Source organism: Rhamphochromis sp. 'chilingali' (assembly GCF_963969265.1).
Source record: "Rhamphochromis sp. 'chilingali' genome assembly, chromosome: 9".
NCBI lineage: Eukaryota > Metazoa > Chordata > Actinopteri > Cichliformes > Cichlidae > Rhamphochromis > Rhamphochromis sp. 'chilingali'.
In genome coordinates, this window is record NC_137936.1 from 29,782,188 (window position 1) to 29,800,509 (window position 18,322).

General features: G+C 40.1%; 1 protein-coding gene across 3 annotated transcripts in view; it reads right to left on the minus strand.

Moving 5' to 3' along the window:
* Positions 1–1,115: 1,115 nt before the first annotated feature.
* Positions 1,116–18,322, minus strand: part of st3gal8 (ST3 beta-galactoside alpha-2,3-sialyltransferase 8) — a 30,569-nt gene continuing 13,362 nt past the window's right edge. Inside the window, exons 2-9 of one of the 3 annotated variants that reach the window (XM_080891722.1) lie at positions 15,339–15,678; positions 15,086–15,230; positions 14,871–15,009; positions 10,225–10,418; positions 9,931–10,110; positions 7,209–7,254; positions 6,549–6,668; positions 1,116–5,735 (exon numbers count right to left, since the gene is read on the minus strand). In XM_080891722.1, coding sequence (XP_080747848.1) covers positions 5,505–5,735; positions 6,549–6,668; positions 7,209–7,254; positions 9,931–10,110; positions 10,225–10,418; positions 14,871–15,009; positions 15,086–15,230; positions 15,339–15,489 — 1,206 coding nt within the window. In that variant the 5' untranslated portion in view covers positions 15,490–15,678 and the 3' untranslated portion in view covers positions 1,116–5,504. Of the gene's footprint in view, positions 5,736–6,548; positions 6,669–7,208; positions 7,255–9,930; positions 10,111–10,224; positions 10,419–14,870; positions 15,010–15,085; positions 15,234–15,338; positions 15,679–18,322 lie in introns of all 3 variants that reach the window. The other 2 variants (XM_080891721.1, XM_080891723.1) reach the window with 2 other exon arrangements.

Genomic DNA, 18,322 nt, shown 5'->3' on the forward strand with positions numbered 1-18,322 from the left:
AACTAACACCCATTCAGACTGAATTTAGAACAGCATTTTGCTTTTTAAGGCATTGTTTGTACTTTAGTGACCTGTGGCCACTCAACTTGACTACTTCCATTCCTGGTTACAACAACATATCAGCTTATAATAACCCCTGGAAAAAAGTTTGGAATTATTAAAAAGAGTTTAAAAAAAAAGTCTTCTGTCTAGCAAATGAACAAATTGTTTAATTGCTCTGGCTTTATGAAACATGCCTCAACCAAATGTAATACTTTTTTGATAAAGAAGATCAAAGTACCTCCCCTCAGGCTTATGCAATGGCCTGAGCACATGTACTGGAAGGGAAACTAGTTTTGACAAGGAGGCATTTTGCTCAACTCATTTTGCTATGTTATTAAAAAGAAACATCTAAAAAAAAAAAAAAAAAGTGTGTGTGTGTACACAAAACTTTAAAGAAAAACAAGCAACCGTATCCATAATTCTGGATGAATGACCTCTCCTTAGTTTCAAAGAAACACTAAGGAGAGTACTTCCACAAGTCCAACCTACACAGGCACATGTGCTCCTCCAAATGTCAAACTAGTTACTGCAGTTGTTACAGAGTCAATGAGCCGCTGTTAACTAAATAATTAACTTGAGCTGCAGTAAGTCGAGCATGATTCAAATTAAACACTGTTGAAAAATGTCAGAATTCAGCTGACCTTCGTGAATAGACCCCCAAAGCTCCCCTATAACATCAACACTGGGTTTCATCCATGAAAAAAAAAAAAAATTCTCCATCAAGCTGATTCCAGCTTTCTTGTGTAACAGCTGACAGATGAGCTTTGCAGGTTGGAGAACTTTTTTTTTTTTTCTTCCCTAAAATAATTTTGCCAGGGGTTGTAAAAAGACCTTTCCTTATAGCATCTCTGTATAAACTTCTTGATTCTTTTTTCTAAAACATTTTCATGAAAGAAAACAGTTCTTGTTAAAACATCTTCATTTAAAGAAAAAGAAAAAAAGAATTTGGCATAGTGGCAGAAATTCATTGGCGTACGAATCAGCTTTTATAGACAAACTCCACAGACGATCAGTTCAGCTCTTACCTCCAGAGTACAGACAATTTTTCAAATAGAAAAACAAAAACCCATGAATTCTGTTTTTTAAAAAAAATGTTTTATTTCATTCAAAGTGACAGCGGTGCATTCAGGATTTTTATCTGTTGTTTCAATGCTTCTGTCAGTTTGGCCTCTATAAACGGACTGATAATCAGCAGGTTTGTTAAATGAAACTTGCATGACGAGCCGAATTAAAGCTATGGTACCACAGGCCGAACACGTTTGGTCACTTGTTGTCACTTTGTACTAAATCTACAGCTCATGTACAGATGTTTATAATGGAATTACGAGCAGCTGACTAAGTGGATTTATCTGCACCTAGCAATGGAAATAAAACTCTACATTTGAAGACTGCAGAGAGTCATTGAGCACAACTTTGGATTTAAAGTCACAACAAACTCCTTTGTTAAAGGTGAGGAAGTAAACTTGTTTACAACAATCCAGCTCAGGACTCAGAAGGGCTGCTGCTCTGTCGTTTTCTGGCATATTAAAGCATTCCTCATCTGTGTGTAAACTGGATAATTTCCCAGGTAATTTGGCAGGAAGTTTCCTTCCCTTCCTGGACAAGGCAACAAAGGTTTAGATCTCAGCAGTGAATGGAAAAAGTTTAGAGCAAGCAGCAGATGTTTCATATTAACATTAAGGCTTCTGGCGATGCAGCAGTTGGATTTACAAGACACTGACTTGTTCCAGACAGATAAGGGTAAACGCTTCACTCAAGCTAACACCAATGACAGAGCAACATCCTCCAAATGAAAATTCAGCATTTGAATTTTTTGAGAAGTCCTCAGCCTGCTTGTGATTCTCAAAGGGTTGTTTTTTTTTTATTCCTCCATTAATGGTATCTGACTTTTGTTTTCCTTTCAGACAATAAAATAAATAAATTAAAAAAAATATCCTACCAACCTTGTACAGTTATACCTGGTAAAGAGGAGTGTTGGACAACACATTGTATGAACATTTTTCTTTGGAGCAGATTGATCTTTTCACTGACCATCAGTCTCAGGGTGGTTTCACACTGGCTTATTTGTATATATATATGTCTACATTGTCACCACAAATATGCACATTTTTGTTGCATTAAAACAACACGCCAACCTCATTACTACAGCAGGCTGTTTGTTTCTTATAACAGCCATTTTTTAAAGTACACATATGCACAGAATTACAAAGCAAACAGTTGCATTCATCAACTTGTGGTTTAAAAAGTACATCCAGTAGGGGGCAGATCAGAGACAAATTACAGACTCTTCATGACAACCTTAAAAAGTCCACTAAAAATAAAAACAAGATAAAAATGTTTTTTTTAGTATTAAGATTTTTAGATAAAAATTAATACTATATTTACCTCCTGCCCACATCGACGATGGCACATGTGACCCAACTGTGTGAAGCCCAAAAGTTATGATTCCTCAGACTTTATATAAAAGACATAATAGTTTCTGTGACATCACCCACTGGTTTCTGGACAGTGCATCACACTGCATCCATTAGTCACCATTTTGTCTTGGTTAAGAATCTGCCTTTGTCAACATACTTCAAAGCTGCCATGCTCCTCCCCCCCCCCCCCCAATCTTTACAAAACCCACATGTTCTCAAGGAGAAACTACTCCTACTACTGTGATGACTGCTACTAATATAGAATTTCTTACTTAATGTCAAGAAGGAAACCCAAAGTAGAAATGCTTTTCTCTAAAGGCCACTTGAGGCTAGCTTCGAAATGAAATAAAATCACATGTAGGCAGCTGTAAGTGCCAAATTTGAATAACATGGCCTGATGTGCCTGATTGTACTATCAGGCAACCAAAAACGTCTGTGGTCCAATTTTGGTGAGCAAAAGTTTGAGAAACAAAAACCAAAAGCATGCAGTCTGTTGCTTAACACGAATCTAAAGTCTAGTTAGTAACCAGGCTTGCAAACATCAGCTGGTAACTGTCATGTAATTAATATATCCTTAGTATCCTTATTTTCTTATTATATTGTTTTATGTACTTTAATAATGAAGGTTTGTAGAGAAAAGGCCACTTTTGACTCAAACTAAGTGCTCAGCCAGACTGAAAACAGGAAGTGTAGAGCTGTACAGCGTATTAATAAATGCAGGAAGCCAGACAGAAAAGAGAAACTCTGCCATATAAGCAATGGTTGTATTGAAACTGTGACGTGTAAAGTACCAAAATAATACCTATATGAGACAAAGTTTATGATTCTAATGTTAATGATCCTGCAACTGGCGTTTTGGGCTGTGCAGGGGTCTCTCTCTCCAAGAAGATGATTTAATAAAAAGAAATATAAATGTTTTAACACACTCTGAGTCGGTTTGCTCTGTTTTATCATGGGGACAAAAGAATCGGGGTTAATATTTGGTGTTTCCGCCCGGTTCGTTTGTGTCCCAATTTGAATTTCTTCTTAACATCAGGAGAGTTGACATTGAGACCAGATCAGCGGCTGCCGCTCAGAGATGAATTCTTCTCAGGCAGCGGCCCCAGTGTGGACATGGACTATGAGATGTTACGCTGCAAGTTTGATTTTCGGGAAAAGAGGTGCAAGCTGCTTCTTCATTGCATGTGTATTTTTATAGTCAGGTTTAATTCATGCATCCTTGCACTGAGCTGTGGATTCAAACTGTCTCACTTCTGATTCTTTCCAAAAATAATTTCACATGTAACAATTTGTGTATGTGTGTTTTCTATTCATTCACGTAATTGTTAGTTCATGTATTTATCTTTCTCTGTGGTGGACAATCCTAAACCTCCATGAGTTCAGCCTCCATTTTCAATCCAATTATATCCTGTACTCTCTCACTCGAACTCGTCCGGGCTTGACCTCTCACTGGTCCCTGTCCCTCTTCTCACAGTGTCCTGTGTGGCCTTCAAATCTCCAGCAAACACAGGCCCAACTCAGCTGTTTCTTCTTCTCTGTTAATCTTTCAGTCTTTTCTTGTAGGTTAACTCCCAGCATGGCAAATATCACGTCCAGTGCCTTCAAACAGTCATGTCACTTGTCAAGTTTGTGATTCAAAGCTCCATCAGTGGCATTCATACATGCTGCTGCTTGACCCTTCAGTGTTATAGGTCAGTTGCACTGACTTTTGCCTGCTGTTAACTCTTCAAGTTCACGGTGCTCAAACCCCAAAAAGAAGCACAGAGAACCATTGTTCCAGAAAATGTGTTTAGGAGATTAAAAGCTCGTAAGACATAGGTTAAATGTGAACATAAAAGATATGCACTACCTGTTAAAGGGGGCGAAGAAACCAGGCCTAAAGTTTAAAGATGAAACGGGTTAACTCTATAGAGGATGTTACCGAAGGTTGACAAAATAATCTAGGACCTTTTACCAGAAAAGCTAATTGTATCTGTTTGGAGTTTACAGTGTACACTGAGGGACGTCAGGAGTGGTTTTAAACTGGGATTGAAAGAACAATACAGTATCCACATCTGAACTGATATTACCTGTGATGTGCCAATATCAGCCCTTATATTTTCAATAACTAAGTTTAGGTTTCAAGTATCACCACATTTTGAGTATTTTTGTATTGACGTGCAACAGAAGGACTGGTTCTCCTGACTTTACTACTCCAATGAAGGTTGGATACAACAGGGGGTTATGTGCGTTGATTAGAAAACTAAAATCTCCCTATTTTGGATGAAATCAGCTGCAAACCTTGAGACTGCAGCAGACTGCTGAATCACACAGGCTGAGAACCAAGACAGGACAGGAAGTTCCAAGTATCATTGGCTTACATTCTGAAAATGCAGAAGTAACAAGGCTTAAAAAGTTTGTCATGATCTTCTAGGTCAGGACGGTTTGTGTTAAAATTAGGATCAAATAAAATGGAGGGATTATAAATGATATACAATGCAAGAAATCTTATGTGGCCAAGTGAACACTTCCTTCACTCGGCCTCTTTCCACCATTTCTTCTTAAGGAAAAAGTGCTTTTATTTAAAAAAAAAAAAAAAGACAGAGAAAAAAGGTTATCCCTGTGTACCTATAAAATCCAATAAAAACAAAGATAGGATAAAATAAAGTTTGTGGTTGTTTCCAGCTCACAGCAAAGGTCTTTGTGGTCTATCCCAGCAGTTGCACACGTCAGGAAAGTTGGTTTTAGGTCTAGAAAAACAGACTGATTTTTTTGAGTTGAGCTTTAACTTCTTTCAGCCAGCAAACGTTGGAAGAGGCAGGGGATCTCTAAATTAGATAAGCCTCACAGATGTGTCCACAGGTAATTCAGCTGTCTGAAAAAGCTTAACAACATTCATTCCAGCATTCCTGGATGTCTGACTCAAGGCAGTTGTGGTGACTGACAGAAAAAGTGCAGGAGTCTAATTTCTACCCAAAACAACAAATGTATGGTCTAAAAACTGGCTCAGATTTGGTTTGAGTGCCAGAGGACAGCCAGGTGTTTTGACGATCAGCCAGGTAGAGGTCAATTGAGTTTATGTGCCAGTCTGTCGTTGGTGCCTAGTTCTGTCTGCACGGATGTGGTTGTGTTGAGGTGTAGAGTGATCTTGCCTTCGTTGGCAAGGTGTTGGATGATCTGATTCTCAAAATCAGCGCTGTGGACGCCAGTCTTCTTGAAGGCTCCGGCAAACTGATTCTTCTCCCAGTAATGATGCCAGTTTCCTTGCTTGTCTGCACCATAACCAAACACTGACACCTGGACAGAGAGAAGGAAGCTATTTCATCAACCATGCATGACACACTGCTGACAGGTCATACTGATACTAAATACATCCCGCTTTTATACGCTTCATTTCATGTGTGACTTCTACCCTCACATATTAATTTTTGTGTGAATGCTGTAAGGCCCGGGTTCGAATCCCGCTTATGGCAACATTATATTCAGGTAACAGTTCAACTTTTTTAACTCTTTTCAACACAAACTTCAGCTTCTTCACCCATTTTCAGCAGAATTTTCAGCTTCACCTCTTTTCACAACAAACTTCTGCTTCTTCACCTTTTTTCAGCACAATTCAGCTTCTTCTGCACAGTACACATTTTTTCTCTCATCACATCTTTGTTTGGGACCGGAACTGGTTTGGCTCAGTGGGATGAGCAGCCGCCGTGAGACCTGGTAGCAAAGGTTCGAATCCTACCTGTGGTGGTTGCCGCACATCTTCTCCCGTTTGCGTGCACTCTGCTTTCTTGACATTCTTCAGTCTACCCTTTCAAATACAACTGTCTTCAGCAGTTCAGCTTCTACACCTCTTTTCAGCAGATAATTCTGCTTCTTCAGCTGTTTTTTAGCAGATTCCACTACACGGCATTCAAACTGCATTTTCGCAGGAAATGCAACTTTTTCTAGTCTTGGTTGTATTGCCATGACTTGCTAGTCTGGACATGCTACAATATTGTTTGGACTAGTCTGTTTTTGGTTAGTAACACCATATTTTGTGAATATACAAAAAAAAAAAAAAGAAAGAACAAATGTGGTTTTTCTCTCTACACCCAGTCTTTACTTTCCTCTTACCTGGTCACAGACATGCAGAGCAAAGACGATGGCCAGCATGCCGGTGGACGGGTAGCGACCATGATGCTCGTTCCAACGTTCATGAACATACTTAAAGAACACTGGGTTCACCACAACAACCTACACACACACACACACACACACACACACACACACACACACACACAGTTTGTTTAAAATGGATGTGTTTTACACAAGAGTAGGCTTGCATTGCCCACAGTTCCAAAATAAGCCCCGTGTACTTACAAAAAGACTCTTGTTGCAACCCCTGAGTTTATCAGGGTAGATATGACAGAAAATAAGGAAATGTATAACAGGTCATGTTTGAACATCAAATGTAGTGGGGCATCTGTGTCCAGATCAGACCAGAAGTGTGGATTTCATCATGTGTGGTTTCTGGTATAGACACTTCCTTCACTCTCACTTGTCTTAAAAAATAAAAATACTACAAAGATTTATTTGCTCATCTTTGTTCCCTTATTCTTTAGCAAATGCAATTTTTAAAATCTTGTAAATACTGGTAGATAAAACTAAGAACTAAAAATAGGAGCAGCAGCAGCAAAAAAAAAAAAAAAAAAAAAAAAAGGGTGAAGCTGAAAGTAAAAATAGCAACAGAAAGCGCTGTAGAGAAAACTGAGATCAGTCGAGATCATAATTTACCTTGTCTTTATCAGCGTGCACTCTTGCTTTCACCCTCATGTAGGTCCTGAAAAAAAGACACACACAAACACTTACATACAGGTCATATATGTTTACAGTGTGCCACGTTTCTTTTTATCTTTTTGCATTCATGTGTATTAGTGTATAAACATATGCAACTCTTACTTTTCTCTCTCTCTCTCTTATATATAAGAGATATATATCCCGGGATCCCTCATAGAGGGTCTTTGTCCCTGGGGGGGGGGCGTTCGTTTTAGAGTAGCCTTATCACTTTAGGCGCTATGTCGGCTGCGTTTTGTTTACAGCACTTTATAGATGCCCCATCTATTGAGCTTTTAAATAGCTGTCACAAAAACGATTTGCTGCAAATTGGATCACTTTCAGATGCAGGTCTCAAAAAATCTCCGTAAGATGTGATTTGAAAGCTTTAGTAGTGGACAAGTTGGTGGAAGCTGGTGTGATTCAAGCGCCTGTTTTGCCTGTGGTCTCTGGTGTGCCAAGCCAAGCTGCCGTAGTTGAGGAGGGCCATAAGAATGGTTCTTGTGGGGATGGCGAGGGGGATGAGCGGGGAAAAACGCCACGCACGCTTCCTCGCTATGATCCATTCTCCTCTGGGAGTTCAGATGGCAGAGAAGGAGCTCGGCTGAAGGTGCGGCTGGCACGTCTCAAATTGGAGGCTGAGGAGAAGGCCCAGAACAGGCGGCCTCAGCTAGAGCTTGAAATAAGAAGGCTGGAGATAGAGGCAGACAAAGCCATTAGGCTGCGAAAGCTTGAGCTGGAGTCTCAGCCTCAAGCCTCATCTGTCTCTGCTGACAATTCCGGCTCCACCTCCTCGTCCGCTTCTGCTTTTGATATCAGCAAGTGCATTTCTTTAGTGCCCACTTTTAGAGAAACTGAGGTTGATACATACTTTGCAGCATTTGAGAGTATCGCTGGCGCATTGCAGTGGCCTAGTGATATTTGGCCTCTTTTGTTGCAGTGCAAACTGTCCGGCAAAGCCCAAGACGTGGTGGCTGCGCTTTCTTTAAAGGACAGTTTAGACTACGCGTGTGTTAAAACAGCTGTTTTGCAGTCATATGAGTTAGTCCCTGAAGCCTATAGGCAGAGGTTTCGCCAAAGAAAATGCCGACCCAAACTTATGTGGAGTTTTCTAGAGAAAAGGGGATTCTCTTTGATAAGTGGTGCGTTGCTTCAAAAGTAGGTGACTATGACGCTCTGCGTGAGTTACTATTGTTGGAGGAGTTTAAGAAATATTTTCCTGAGCGTATTGTGCTATATTTAAATGTACAGAAAGCGACTTCTCTCGCATCTGCTGCTTCTTGCTGATGAGTTTGTGCTCCTTGCTGATGAGTTTGTGCTCACTCATAAAGCCTCGTTTACTGGCAGTGAGAAGCCACGGGTTAGCGCTGTGCAACAGCCCCACACGGCTAAAGTGTCTGGGTCCAGGGAAAACCGCGAATGTTTTTACTGTCATAAAACTGGACATGTGATTGCTGACTGTTTAGCCTTAAAACACAAAACATCAAATGCTCAGCAACCCAAAGGTGTGGGTTTTGTGAAAGCTGAGGCCTGTAATGAGGTGCCGGACCCCTGTTTTGAACCATTCATTTTTGATGGCTCAGTATCGCTAACCGACAATCCCTCCGATTTAAAACCTGTGCGTGTTTTAGGGACACTGGAGGTTCTAGACTGTCATCCTCTCGAGTGTTTTACCTTTTTCTGCTGAAAGTGAATGTGGTTTTAATTCTGTTCTACGGGGGACTTGTTGATTTGACTAGACTGTGCAGACTGTCCCTCCTGCCTTTGCACCTTCGTTTTGAGTAGCTGCCGGTGAGATGTTTAGGTGATTAGTGTTCTACTATTGCTATTAGCGTTATTTGAATATATGAGTTGTTTGTTATGTTTGTTTACATCACCCCATTGCGTAGTGAGTTGTTTGACTAACGGTTTTCAGTTGTGGTAACAAACCTTCTGTTTTTCTTTTTATCTAACCCTCTGGGCTCATATTTATATATAGCCAAACAGCCCCCTAGTTCTTGTTCTCTTGAAATTCTTTGTAGTCTATCACTCTTTTAACTCTCTCTCCCCATCAACCCTCTGCTTACTCTGCTCCACCACCACAACCATCTAGACCAGCGGTCTCCAACCCCCGGGCCGGTACCGGACTGTGAGTTGTTTGGTACCGGGCCACGAGAGTTGAGGCTCAGGTTTGAAATTGATGGTTTTCAGGGTTTTTATTGTTAACTCTGTTTCCCTGGGTATTTTTCCCATGTTGTAGTTGTGTGTCTTATTTTGAAAGAAATATTTATGCGTTACCATAGCAACCAGAGAGCATTAAGGGGCAGAGAGGAGGATGTTACTCTCAATGTTGTTGGCGCATTTCAGAAGGACGCTGCTAATAAAGTTACACAATTACACAGTGAATTTGCATTTATTATTATATTTACCAAATGCCACCGTTTTTTCTTGGTCATTTTATTTTGTTGTATATATCAGCGACACCTTAAAGGCCGGTCTGTGAAAATACTGACATTAAATCCGTGGCGCAAAAAAAAAGTTGGGGACTGCTGGTCTAGACTCCAGGAGTTTAATTTTAGATTTTTTTTTAAATAAACTTTTCCCTCTTACATCAAATAATCTCTCCTGTCTGATATGTTTTTTGATGTCTTTTTGATGGATGCATGAGATAATGAGCATACTTGTTTTTTTATATATATCGTACATTTTGACTGTTCCGGTGGACAGCGCACTGGTCAGCCACTCCAGGTCTCTCAGTTTGAATGGCAGCAGGATGAGGCTGGTACCATTACTGATGTCCACTGCACTCTCTGGGTACAGGAAGTGATGCGTCGTCCGACGACCGACGTCTTCCTCAAACCCTTTAGTCACCGCCTTGTTCATCCTGAAGAAAAAAAAACATAAGGAGGGTGAGGGCTGTGCGCGCGATTGTGTGTGTGTGTGTGTGTGTGTGTGTGTGTGTGTGTGTGTGTGTGTGTGTGCGTGCGTGTGCATGTACCGGAACACGAAGCCATGAGAATCAATGAGTGCACCGTGTCCAGAATGCCGTAAGTTGCCAGAGTTGCCAACCACTGCACAACTACGGCAACGTGAGGGCACGGGCTCCAAGTCTATAGAGGGTGGGGATATGACCTGGAACATCTTTGAGATCACTTCCTCCAAGGACTGATCGTTACCGGCCCGTTGAAGACTCTGTGGAAGAGCAGACAAACATTTTTTTTTTTTCTGTTTAACACACTTATACTCAAGTAAAACATTTGCATAATGAGTCACGTTAAAAATTCTTAAACTTCCAGTGTCAAAAGGCTTGTTATTGGTGCTTATCTCTGTCTTTCATGACAGTAAAATAATTTTTAGTTAAATAATTTCTTAATTTAAAAAAAAGAAGCAGGCGAAAGAGTACTGACACCCCTACCCCCACCCGCACACACACACACACACACACACACACACACACACACACACACACACACACTTTACTGCCTTCTGTGGCCCAGACTAATTATGTTAGCAGCATTACTGGCCTCCTCTTTTTAATCTACTAATGGTTTCTGCAGCAGGAGTTCACCTCTCTAAATGCAGGAAAAAGACTCAGACATTTGTCTTCTCATGCAAACTGCAGCCAGTCTCCACAAGGACAAATTCAGGCTTCTGAAAATACAAAACTTCATAACTGTTCTTGACTATTTACTGCAACATCATCCAGTATGTTACAAAATATCTGTTGGTCTTTCAATTTAAGACAATGCCCAGAGATTAAGCTGATTTGCTGTTGAGTCATTTCCCCTTTGAAGTAGGGCTGCTCGATTATGGCAAAAATGATAATCACGATTATTTTCACTGAAATTGAGATCACGATTATTTGACGATACTTATATTATTTTTTTTACATGTTGTAGTGCCATTTGTGGGAGCATTTCAAGTTGCTATACATCAATACAACTGTTATAGCCCATATTTTAATGATATGTATGTATTAAGTCCATAGTAACTACCAGAGGTGGGACCAAGTCATTGTTTTGCAAGTCTCAAGTAAGTCTCAAGTCTTTATCCTCAAGTCTCAAGTCAAGTCTCAAGTAATGTCAGGCAAGTCAGAGTCGAGTCTCAAGTCACTGGTGTAAAAGTCCGAGTCAAGTCACAAGTCTGAAACTTTGAATTTCAAGTCCTTTCGAGTCTTTAAAAAAAAAAACGAAAAAATAATGTTGCAGTTATGCTAAATGTAAATATTAGACCATGTAATTTTAAAATCTGTGTTTTTCTCAACACATGACAAAATAGTGAACTTAGAAAATATACACAAATTGTGAAATTGCACCTCTTTAAAATGCAGCTCAATTAAACCTAGCTCCAAGAATAATTTTCACCGACAGTTCTGAGATACGCTGCATGTTATTCTTGGATGCGGTTGTAGGACCAGCTTTAAAATCGCATGACAAAAATATCATACACATTAAAAAAAACTGCATCACCAACGTAGCCTGGAAAACATTTGCTAGTTAGATGAAGTCAGCTATCTCATCGTAGCATATTTATATGCATATTTATAATTATACGCTTCTTGGAGTGAGTGCATACACTCGTGAAGTTTAGTAACTTCAGGTCACTGCAACAAGTCCAGGTACAGTTTACCGACAGATGGGTGCAGGACCTTGAAATGCACCGTGTAGAACGAAAGACCATCGTACGTATCATAAGTTTACCAGTCTCACAAACTGTCGTCATAAATACACATTCGTTAACCGTTTATTAATAGGACCTTTGAGCTCAACGGTAATTAATTAGTAGTGGAAATAATTTCTGGTACCCATCACAGAAATGTAGCAGTGACAACAATATTGTATGCTGTAATCGTACTGGGCAATTAGTGATACAAAACAACTGTTTTATCCTGTGAATAAAAGTATATGTTTTTGTCAATGTACCATAATAACAGAAGCGAAACACAATATTCTGTCAGGACAATTCACTATTTATGCACAATAAACAAAGGAGCATAGCGCCACAATTTCTGTTCAGCGCCAGACTTGCTTGTAACCTATATCACCAATTATGTTATGAAAATGACGTATTAACTACTAAAAAACACTGACCTTCGTGTAAATGCTTGGAGCAGACTAACCTGTGAGCTGGAGGGTTCTGGGACGTTATATTTGATCTTTGAATGGCTGCAATCCAGGCCATCCGTCGCGTCTTTGTTACTTCGGAAACATGGCTTGAACAATTTCTCTTCAACGACGTAATCCGATAACAACCGATCTCTTTACCCGTCGGCTTCCCATGGCTGTCATGCGACCGGCTATTGCAGTTAATAATACAACAGCTTCTTGACATTTTTGTGTTTCTTTTTATCGCTGTGTGACTGATTTTAATTGAAAGCCTGCGTGCGCTACTACCGCTTGCCACGAGTTCCCAGAATCCTTTGCGGTTCTACCCGTGAATGACGTCACATTTTCAATCTCTATATAATATGCATGTTAAATTTTATATTTTGGGTAAAATATCAAGTCTTTTCAAGTAAACCGGTTCAAGTCCAATTCAAGTCCCAAGTCATTGGTGTAAAAGTCCAAGTCAAGTCACAAGTCTTAGAACATTTTTTCAAGTCAAGTCTAAAGTCATAAAATTAATGACTCGAGTCTGACTCGAGTCCAAGTCATGTGACTCGAGTCCACACCTCTGGTAACTACATTAATTGCAAAAAAGTGCAATAAACTACAAAAAAATTGGAAATCGTTTTTGTTTTTTATACATATATTTCTACTTGGAGAAATTTAAGAGGTTTATCCCTCAAAACTTTAAATACAAAAAAAGTTGCAAAAAATAGTTTACAACAACAGGAAATTTATTTTGAGTGTCTTCATAGTTTTATTTTGGAGATACAGCAATTTTTATATACTGCAGGAAAAACAAAAAAACAATCCTATGATGCAAATTTGCGAAGAAAACAGCACGTGCATCAAAATAAAATATTTCCAGCAGTGCAATTCGAGTTCTAAGCATCCCAGAAACTATTCAGAAAAGTCAAACATGACTTATAAAAACACCAGTATAGGCTTTTAAGGCCTACAAGTAAAAAACTACATTTTCCGCGAAAATGACGTCACTTCCGGTTTCGGGCAGGAAATGCGATAGTTCTCGTTGACGTCTTTTTCAATGTGGGAAGTGTTACGAACAGCTGATCGGATCGGCAAAGCGTGTTTCTGGAATATTATGTTTTTGTTCCTGCAAGCGCTTTTTATGCAATTTTTGCAAAGCTTTATGTGGAAGGAAACTGTGACCGAGGACAAGCTGATGGCATAAGATGTAAGTACAACTCCTCTGGTTTCATATGGAAAAAATTTTATTGCGCTAGCTTACACGGTTCAGGTTCTACAGGAATTTAAAAATAGTTACACAAAACAGAGCGTGCTGCTCTGACCGGCTTTAAAGGGTTAACAATAACAATGTATTGAATAATGACTTTAAAAAATAATATAAAATAGTGTGCAAATACTGATAACAGTGCAAATGTTTGCAATATAAGAAATAAATGAAAAATGTAAACATCTATGTTTAGTGAACTTTGCAGTGTTGCTCTGTGGTGCAGCTACTACACCGTAGCAAAGTTTACACACTGTGTCTACTTGATCCACGTCTGACTCCGTGAACCCATAATGTTTCCACACCACTGAAGTTTTTTTTTTTACCTCTCTTTTCAACCAACAGCAGTCACTCTCCTCTCCAAATAACTTCTGCTTAGCTTTCCGAGCTTCCCTCAGGTCCTCTTAATCGCGTGTTCGAAATGCAGAGCAGTGCGCTCGATTTGCCACACGGAGCAGCGCGAGAGTAAAGCATGAGGGAGGGGCTAATAATCGGCTCAGTCATTTTTAATGATCGTTGAAAGCCCAGATCGTAATCGTGATTAAAATTCGATTAATTGAGCAGCCCTACTTTGAAGGCTGCAATGATTTCCTGTGAATCTTCTTTGTCCATAAACTAAAGCAAAGGAAATAAAGGGAAAACCTGTAAATGACTTGGTAATTATTTACTTACTTGCAATAAAAGCCATTTACTGTAAAAAAACAAAAAAATCGCCTTGTTTATTTATTTATGTAGTTTAAAAAAAAAAAAAGCTTTACAAGAGTTGAATTAACAAATGATGCATTACTTTGAAGACAGTACAGTGGCTTAAGTAGACATTACTAATACTGCTGTACTATTTTAATAAAAAAACATTGATAATTCACGGTAAGTTTATAATTTGGACATTACATTACCATTTGCAAAAAACTCTTGTTTTATTCACTATTCACAGAAAGTGTTTTGGATTTAGAGTTTAAGTAAACAAAGCAGTCACTGCCACTGGAGTTAGTGACCCTGCTGGCCATTAAAAAGCCACAGTTCTGCTTTTCACATTTCCTGGTTAAAAAGGAACAATCATTCAAAAGAAAGGAAACTTAAAGGGAAAGGAGCTTAAACAGCTTGTTTCAGACCGACCTTCAGACCTTTGGGGGCTACACTAAGGTGGAGTATTGGATAAATAAGGATCATTTTTTAAAAGTGAATCTTGCAAAACTATCTAGTCCAAGAATAAAAATGTAGAGTTGGAAATAATGACAATAGGTCCCCTTTAATAAAATCTGAACTATCACTACATTTTGTCCTTACCAGCCACCATTGAAGTGCATCAGAGTCAAAATTATTGCCGGTCTCTTTGATGATGGGCTGCTGTTTAGCGTCGTAGCGCTGGCTGAACCATTTCGACCCATTGTTGTCTGAAATACAGGCATCAGAGCAGCCACACAGCCTGTAAGAGTACAAAACACAGGTGTAAGACCAGGGTATTAGTGGATATGCAGGGTTACAAGTGTTACATGTCATACTTAGCGTTTTTCATGAGCTGCTCCTGAATCACCATCTCTTCCTCCTCCTCGTCAATTTCTTCCTCAACCATCTCTTCCTCGGTGGGAATTTGTTCAGGTTTCAGGTAAGGAGGTGCCTGACCTGAAATTGGGCCTGTGAATTCAGCTGCTGGAAACAGAAAAAAGTTCAGGCCGTGTGGATCAATACTTAAAAAACAACAACAACAACAACAAACAAACAAACAAACATTCATTTCTCACACCCGCTCTTCACCTGTCATCCTGCCACTGGACGTGCTGTGGCCTCTGGGCGGAGCTCCAGGCTGCAACAGGAAATACCTCCTCTGAATGCTCTGGCTGGCAATCATGAGGAAGAGGATGGCAGCGATCACCAAGGCAACACAAGCCTTCCTCCTAACAATCATTGCTGCACTATCGGTGTTCAGCAGGAAGGGCGTGTTCTTGAGCTGTCAATTGACCAGCTATGTCAGCATAGTGGGAATGTGTCACCTGCTGTCATCTGGACTTTTTCCTTTGTTCTGTCACGACACCACTCAGCTTTTCCTCCATTAAGGCTGAGACCGGTGTTGCTTTCTGATTGGTAGATACAAGATCTATTGTTGGAGACACAGTGAATATTGCATCATTAATAATAAACTAAATATGTGAAACATGTATTTTCTTTTTTGCATTCTTTGCATTGCAACTCAGCAGTGTTTAAATACCTTAAAAACCACTGCAGAACTGATTAAAGATTACATAAAAATCTGATACTGACAAATCAGCCACTGGCAATCACACTCTCTGGGGCCCAGTATCAATCTATATTCAGATCTTTTGAAAAACCTTAAGCAAACAAATCGCAGTGCATTTCTGTTTATTCATAAAAAGCCAAATATAGATTAAAAAAATATCATAAAACCAGGGGAATATCTGGAAACTGATCATCTGTGACATATTATAAAATTATTATTAGTTCATTCAAACCTTGGAAAAAAAAGAAAGCATTCAGCTGCTCTCCCTCACTCTGATAACAGAGTCATGCTAATTCTTGTTTTGCTCTGCTGCCATGGTGAACTCGGCGTAAGCAGCACTTAAAACAAATTTTCCTCCTGCCTCACCTTGCAATTCACTAAGGTGAAAGCTGCTGCCAAGAGGGAGTACCCTCTAGCGTTACAGCCCAAAAGAGCTGAGTACATCACCGATAGGAGAAGTTCCTCTCTGAACGACAAACAGGAGCAACACAACCAGTGAGCTAGTCGGTAGCTCATTGGTAGCTTACTCCCCCCACCCAGACCCCCCAAAATGTAGTTTTGATGTCATCACTGATGCTGATAAAGGGGAAGGCGCAGCGCCACTCTCTTAAAAAAATACAGAAAGATTTTTACCGAATGGAGTCATCCTCTTACTCCCACTCACCTCCACACCGCCCCTCTCCCCCTGAAGGAATGTATCCGTGCACACAGAACTCAGCCTGTGAATCCCAATCAGATCTGGATTCAGTACAGCTTCTCCTGTTTCAGCTCTCAATGTAAATCTCCCTCTCACTGTGTGTGTGTGTGTCTCTATGCACGAACACACTCAGTCTGACCTGTCAGCTAACCTGTGTCAGTGTGTGATTCTTCACTACTATTTATGTAAATCGGCTATCACACAGTTTTCTACACCGTTTGATCTGGTTTAACACACATGTGCACTTTACAATCTTTGCTTCCCTTTTTCTCATTTGATTTGTAAATTTTTTCCAACTGACATTCGTCAGTCCAATAAATGATGATAGGCGGTATATTGTCTCAGGTACTTTTTGATGGGCGAAGCAATGTAATCATGCACGGACTGACTTGCTTGTTTAGAATCTACAAGTTTTTTGGAGGGAATGTTTTACATTCTTTAGTTGTTTGTTTTAGAACAGCCTTTTTCCCCGCAGCACGCCATGTTATAAATACCCACGAAGAAAACAGCGGCCGTTACAACCTATTTCTAAAAATGTACAATTTCATGCATCGGTTAAAACACTGGACTCCAGGTACATGACGCCCAGCTGAAAACACTTCACGCCAGTCGAGCTGCCCGAGATTCACAGAATTTACAGAAAATGTTAAATTTTTGTGATTTATATCGTTGTCAGGACAATAAATGTCTTATATCGGGATATGAGATTTTGGTCATAGCGCCCTATATCCATATGATATATTCTGTATTTATACAGTGGCTTACAAAAGTAGTCGGCCCCCTTGAACTTTCCCACATTTTGTCACATTACAGCAACAAACATGAATCAATTTTATTGCAATTCCACGTGAAAGACCAATACAAAGTGGTGCACACATGAGAAGTGGAACGAAAATCATACATGATTCCAAACATTTTTTACAAATAAATAACTGCAAAGTGGGGTGTGCGTAATTATTCAGCCCCCTTTGGTCTGCGTGCAGTCAGTTGCCCTTAGAAATTTACTTGATGAGTTCTAATGACTAAATAGAGTGCACCTGTGTGTAATCTAATGTCAGTACAAATACAGCTGCTCTGTGACTGTCTAAGAGAATATTGGGAGCAACAACGCCATGAAGTCCAAAGAACACACCAGACAGGTCAGGGATAAAGTTATTGAGAAATTTAAAGCAGGCTTAGGCTACAAAAAGATTTCCCAAGCCTTGAACATCCCACGGAGCACTGTTCAAGCGATCATTCAGAAATGGAAGTAGTATGGCACAACTGTAAACCTACCAAGACAAGGCCGTCCACCTAAACTTACAGGCCGAACAAGGAGAGCGCTGATCAGAAATGCAGCCAAGAGGCGCATGGTGACTCTGGACGAGCTGCAGAGATCTACAGCTCAGGTGGGGGAATCTGTCCATAGGACAACTATTAGTCTTGCACTGTACAAAGTTGGCCTTTATGGAAGAGTGGCAAGAAGAAAGCCATTGTTAACAGAAAACCATAAGAAGTCCCGTTTGCAGTTTGCCACAAGCCATGTGGGGGACACAGCAAACATGTGGAGGAAGCTGCTCTGGTCAGATGAGACCAAAGTGGAACTTTTTGGCCAAAATGCAAAACGCTATGTGTGGCGTAAAACTAACACTGCACATCACTCTGAACACACCATCCCCACTGTCAAATATGGTGGTGGCAGCATCATGCTCTGGGGGTGCTTCTCTTCAGCAGGGACAGGGAAGCTGGTCAGAGTTGATGGGAAGATGGATGGAGCCAAATACAGGGCAACCTTGGAAGAAAACCTCTTGGAGTCTGCAAAAGACT